Source organism: Neomonachus schauinslandi, chromosome 16, assembly GCF_002201575.2.
Source record: "Neomonachus schauinslandi chromosome 16, ASM220157v2, whole genome shotgun sequence".
In the NCBI taxonomy this organism is placed as follows: Eukaryota; Metazoa; Chordata; class Mammalia; order Carnivora; family Phocidae; genus Neomonachus; species Neomonachus schauinslandi.
The window spans coordinates 17,288,076-17,294,075 of record NC_058418.1 but is presented as its reverse complement, the minus strand read 5'-3'; the positions used below and the strand labels follow the sequence as shown (position 1 = coordinate 17,294,075).

Below are 6,000 nucleotides of genomic sequence, written 5' to 3'. Positions count from 1 at the left end.
GGAATTTTCTAGTAGTCGTCATGTCATAGTTGAACTCTCACTGTCGCACCTGCTTTGGTAAGGTTATATATGATTTCTTACTTCAAGCCCGCCTTTGTGGATTGTAGCATTTCAGGAGTTAATGTTTTGGAATTACTCATCATCCTGTAATTTTCCTAACTTTATCTTATTTTCCCCCCTCACAGGAAATGACTTAGAGGCCTTACAAATACATCTGTGCATTCTTGCTTCAGACTTTACAATTGAGGGCCAACCCAGTCTTGGAAGCACCTCTCGTTACTGTTACAAGGAAACTGCTACCTCAGCAAACAGAAGGAAAGGAGGAGAAGACTTAAAATAACAAATGCCATTTTTAAGAAAAACACTTGTTTTCAGAAAACGTTAAAGGAAACTTGGAAATTTTTTGCATTGAGAATAAGATTTGCAGGTGAATGGATTTGGCAGGCAGGCTCTGTCAAACCTCCGCAGCAGTTTGATCTTCCTTCCTAAGGACTTAGTGTGAAGTAACTGTACTGCTTTTTGAATCGCTGTTGATCAGCTTGTGGGTTTTTGGGTTCTAATTTTTCTGGTATATTGAAGATACATTATATTACATTATATTACATTTTTTAAAGTTAAGTTATTTTTCTGCCATTGTAAATACAAGTATCGAAATATTCTTGCAATGATAGGTAAACGTTTTTCTCCGCAAGCATATCTTTTTATTAAGAGAGCGGAATGCTAACAGTTCTTATACAGCATTTTGGACACACTTTTATTTTTTTGTCAGAGGTCCCGCCTACCCTGAAAATATTACTTACATAAACCCGTCGTTCTCCCATCGACGTTGGATCACACGGTCACCTGCCTCATGGAAATGCCTTTTTCAAAACTTAGATTTGCAGAACTCCACTATTTTTATACCTAGCTACAGTTTCGGGGGGAAGAAGAGGAATCCGAACCGTGCCCCACCCACTGGGACAGCTCCCCCTCCCGCATGTATTGCTGCAGTGCCCAGGACAGTAAAATGGACTACAAGCGGCGCTTCCTGCTTGGCGGGTCCAAGCAGAAGGTGCAGCAGCACCAGCAGTACCCGATGCCCGAGCTGGGCCGAGCGCTGAGTGCTCCCCTGGCGTCGGCGGCCCCCGCGGCCCCCCTGGGCAGTCTGACCGCTGCAGGCGGCTGCCACCATGCCATGCCCCACTCCACGCCTATCGCCGACATCCAGCAGGGCATCTCCAAGTACCTGGATGCCCTCAACGTCTTCTGCCGGGCCAGCACCTTCCTCACAGATCTCTTCAGCACTGTGTTCAGGAACTCTCACTACTCCAAGGCAGCCATGCAGCTTAAAGATGTGCAGGAGCACGTCATGGAAGCAGCCAGTCGGCTGACTTCAGCCATAAAGCCCGAGATCGCCAAGATGCTGATGGAACTTAGCGCTGGAGCCGCAAACTTTACAGACCAGAAGGAGTTCAGCCTCCAGGACATTGAGGTAGGGTATCTTCTGTGTCATACTTGGGTAGGAAAACGTGTCCCAGAGGTAAGTGAGAGTGTCGTTTTCGTGGTTTCCCAAATTACTATAATCGTGATCTCCATCTTCTTTCTGTTGATACTCTGTCCTTGTAAAAAATTGGTGCATGTTGGGTCGCCTGGGTGGCTCAGTCAAGTTAAGCATCTGCCTTCGGCTCAGGTCATGATCCCAGGGTCCTGGTATCAAGTCCCACGTCTGGCTCCCTGCTCAGTGGAGAGCCTGCTTCTCCCTCTTTCTCTGCCTGCCACTCTGCCTACTTGTGCTCTCTTTCTATCTCTCTGTCAAGTAAATAAATAAAATCTTTAAAAATAAAAAATAAAATTGGTGCACTCCAGGTTCTGAATTGCTTTCGTTTCAAATTAAGTAGGTTCAAAGACTGTGAAACAAACCAGCAAATCAGCCGGTATTTTATGTTCTTTGCATTTTGAAGGTGAAACTTAATTTCCAAATAACATCCTGCTAAAAGTACCTAGTGGGGACTGAGATTTCTAAATATGATTATGAACTGTATTTGTGAGTTGTCATTCTATAGAACCATTGGTTTAATGTAGAAAGTTCACCCATGTTTACAGGATAAATTATTTTTCCAGTTCTACATTCATAGTTGTTCCCATTTTGTTGTGTTTGATTCTTACTCAGTACATTTCTTAGGGTCTTTGATAATCAAAGTGAAATATCCTCCCTCCTTCAGGGCTCTAGATTAGAATGTAAGATTAGAATACAGTTTTCATTCAGAATAAAAGATGACCTTTTTCCTTCCTTCATTTAGGAAATCATTTATTCAACTGATCTGCTGCCAGATTAGTGTCACTAGTGTAACTGCTAAATTTTAAAAATTATTCTTATCTGCTCAGAGAGTTCTTCTGAGTTTGATGTCTTGAGTCCTTGTACATTTTAGCAGCACATCAGAGGTTAGGTTCTTGAATGCTAGGAGAGAGAATGTCCCTTTCTCATCCTGGGGGTGAATTTGATTTTAGGAAATCACATCTTCTGAGCCAACTCTGATGGCTGGGGTAGCTAAACAAGCTAATTTATACTGCTGTGGGTTTAGGGGGAAAAATGTAGGCTGTTAAGTAATATGACTAATTTCTATCGTGTTTAAAAGTTATTTTGAGGGGCGCCTGGATGGCTCAGTCATTAAGCGTCTGCCTTCAGCTCAGGTCATGATCCCAGGGTTCTTGGATCGAGCCCCGCATCGGGCTCCCTGCTCCGCGGGAAGCCTGCTTCTCCCTCTCCCACTCCCCCTGCTTGTGTTCCCTCTCTCGCTGTGTCTCTCTGTCAAAAAAATAAATAAAATCTTAAAAAAAAAAGTTATTTTGAAGGCATGTCCAAGAGAATTTAGAACTATATTTGAGAGGCATCTGGTTGGCTCAGTCAGCAGAGCATGCAGTTCTCCATCCCAAGGTCATGAGTTCAAGCCCCACTTTGGGCATGGAGCCTACAAAAAAAAAAAAGAAGAAGAAAAAGAAAAGAACTGTACTTGAAAAAACATAGTATTATTGGTGTAAATTGGGGATCATCAGACTTTTTCTGTATAGAGCAAATAGTAAATTCTAGGAATTGTGGACCACATGTGGTCTCTGTCACCTTTTTTTTTTTTAATAACCCTTTAAAAATGTAAAAACCAGTCTTACTTTGTGGACCTGTCTGTTGAACTGGATTTGGCCCACGGGCTGTCGTTTGCTGAACCTGCTGGTATAAATGTATAATAGCCTCCATGGGTCATTCTGTTTTGAATCTATCCCAAGTATATTTTAAATTTCTGAGTATTTCTATGATCACATTTTATATTCAGGGAAATTACCGTTTTGAAGTGTTTTTAAAATGGGTTGTGATAGTTTAAAGTATTTTTTGAGTTAACACGTGTAAAGCATACATAAAGCTTTTTTTTTAAATGGACTTCTCAAAAGAAATTCAAAGGGTGAAACGTAAAAGTGCCGACTTACTCTCCCATCCCATTCCGTTTCCCAGAAGTGGCTGCCATTAGCTGGCCGGCGTGTGCCTTCCCAGACTGCTGTCTGGATACATGCATGCGCATGCACAAATGGACAGCTTTAGCTTTTGTTTGTCCTACAGAAAGGACCGTGTTGTTTAGCCACCAGTGTGCCTGCTCGCTACTTTGCAGAGATGTGGCAAGAGAGCAGTTAGGGACTCTGCCCTCTCAGAAAGGGTTATACCGTGTTAGACCCAGCCTGTTACAGCTCTTTCCTGTTGTGACATCAGCACTTTTAGCTTGATTTAAAATTTCAGGCAAGGGGCGCCTGGGTGGCTCAGTCTTTAAGTGTCTGCCTTTAGCTCAGGTCATGATCCCAGGGTCCTTGGGATTGAGCCCCACATCGGGCTCCCTGCTCCACGGGAAGCCTGCTTCTCCCTCTCCCACTCCCCCTGCTTGTGTTCCCTCTCTCGCTGTGTCTCTCTCTGTCAAATAAATAAATAAAATCTTTAAAAAATTTTTAAAAATTAAAAAATAAATAAAATTTCAGGCCAGAGTGGTTTGAAAAATAAGGTCGAATGCTTTTATTTTAACCTGAACATCACTGAGCTCTTTTTCAGTCTATGCCTCCAGGTGCTGGTGGAGACAGAGCTGGACATGCGTGGCCCTTTGCCTTCCAGCCCTGCCTGGCAAGCGCTCTTGTCCCCCAAGTCAGGACCACTAGAGCAGGATGAACCGACCCTGAGGACTGGGGGTTTAGGAAGCCACTGGGCTGAAGTTGCACCTCTCTTGGCCCTTCTGCTTTCTTAAGACCAGCATGGACCACTTGAGCTGAGAAGGAGAAATATTTCTGATTGTTGTGGTCTGGAATTTTGACTTGGCTTTTGCCACTGAAATGCGATTAGGAGAGCTGGAATACTACCATGTTTTTGTACATAATAGGCTAAACTGGCTTTGGAGGCTAGACTGGAAACTCAGTGCTATTGGTGCGTTTTAGACTCTATGGGTGTATTCTGAGTTTCAAACAGTTGACTTATAAGTAAATTCTAAAATGTGATTGCCAAGTGTCGGCCTGCAGACTTAACATTTTACCTTTTCCACAGAGCAGTGTTTGTTGTTTCTGGAACTTATGTGCTGCCCTAGGCCAATAAGGGTCTCACTCTCAGAATATTTACCAGTTCAGATGGAAAGACTGGGCATTTGGGTTTTTTCCTGTTGGTCTTTTTAGGGTTTTATCAGAAGGGCCCTGAGAGGCTTTTTAACATTCATCCCTGAGGCCTAATGATGCTGAACTTGACTGACTAGGTACGGACCTCTTCTGAGGTGCTTAGTCCAGGACTGTGAGTGAGGAAAAACCTGAACTCAGTGTTCCAATCTTGACCCTTTTTCTTTTTTTTTTTTTTAAAGATTTTATTTATTTCTTAGAGAAAGAGAAAGAGAGCAGGAGCAGAGGGGAGGGGCAGAGGGAGAGGGAGAAGCAGACTCCCTGCTGAGCAGGGAGCCCCACACGGGGCTCAACCCTGAGCCAAAGGCAAACACTTAACCAGCTGAGCCACCCAAGTGCCCCTTAAATGCTTGACCTTTTTTTTAGATTTTATTTATTGGACAGTGAGAGACAAAGCGAGAGAAGGAACACAAGCAGGGGGAGGAGAGGGAGAAGCAGGCTCCCCGCTGAGCAGGAGCCTAACGCAGGGCTGTATCCCAGGACTATGGGATCATGACCTGAGCCGAAGGCAGACGCTTAATGACTGAGCCACCCAGGTGCCCCTTAACCATTTTACACCTAAGAGAAAGCACTGATCCCACTGGCCCACCCCTGAGGGGGGGCCAGAGATGCTTCTCATGTTCCCTTACTTACAGCTAGGTTTGGGATATGCTCGTTGATCCCGGTGCCTATCTCTAGGAACTCCGGTTGCTCACTCTGTGCTCTGGGGCAGGCAGGGTGTACGTGGGTCCTGTCTCGTCTGTACTTTTCAGTGACTTTGCCCCTACCCTTGTGCTTCACCCTCACAATCTCACTGTTAAAATAAAAATCTCACTCTCAGAGAATGAGCTGTGACCATGGTGTTTCACTAGGTAATGGGCACCTATGACACTGTTAGGGGGCATGGAGTCAGAAGATCTGGGTTAAAAAATGACTCTGCTTCTTACCATCTGTACGGCCTTGAACAAAGCTCCCAACGTCTCTAATCCTCACTTTGCCCATCTATAAGATGGAATTATCGGGGCTCCTGGCTGTCTCAGTTGGAAGAGCGTGAGACTCTTGATCTCGGGATTGTGGGTTCAAGTTTTCGTGATAATCTGATGTGGTTAGTGTGTCTGAAAGGCTCTACCCAGTTAGTTGCCATCATCATTCTTACTGCTTCCAACATGGCTTGAAAGGTGCTGAGAGGGGTGCCTGGGTGGCTCAGTCGTTAGGCGTCTGCCTTCAGCTCAAGTCCTGATCCCAGGGTCCTGGGATCGAGCCCCATGTCGGGCTCCCTGCTCCACTGGAAGCCTGCTTCTCCCTTTCCCACTCCCCCTGCTTGTGTTCCCGCTCTCACTGTGTCTCCGTCAA

General features: G+C 44.9%; 1 protein-coding gene across 2 annotated transcripts in view; it reads left to right on the top strand.

The window, feature by feature from the left end:
- Nucleotides 1-320: 320 nt before the first annotated feature.
- The window catches only part of GARRE1 (granule associated Rac and RHOG effector 1), a 52,053-nt gene continuing 46,373 nt past the window's right edge, over nucleotides 321-6,000 (top strand). For both annotated transcript variants that reach the window (XM_021701027.2, XM_021701026.2), the window contains exon 1: nucleotides 321-1,471. In XM_021701027.2, coding sequence (XP_021556702.1) covers nucleotides 977-1,471 — 495 coding nt within the window. In that variant the 5' untranslated portion in view covers nucleotides 321-976. The remainder of the gene's footprint in view (nucleotides 1,472-6,000) is intronic.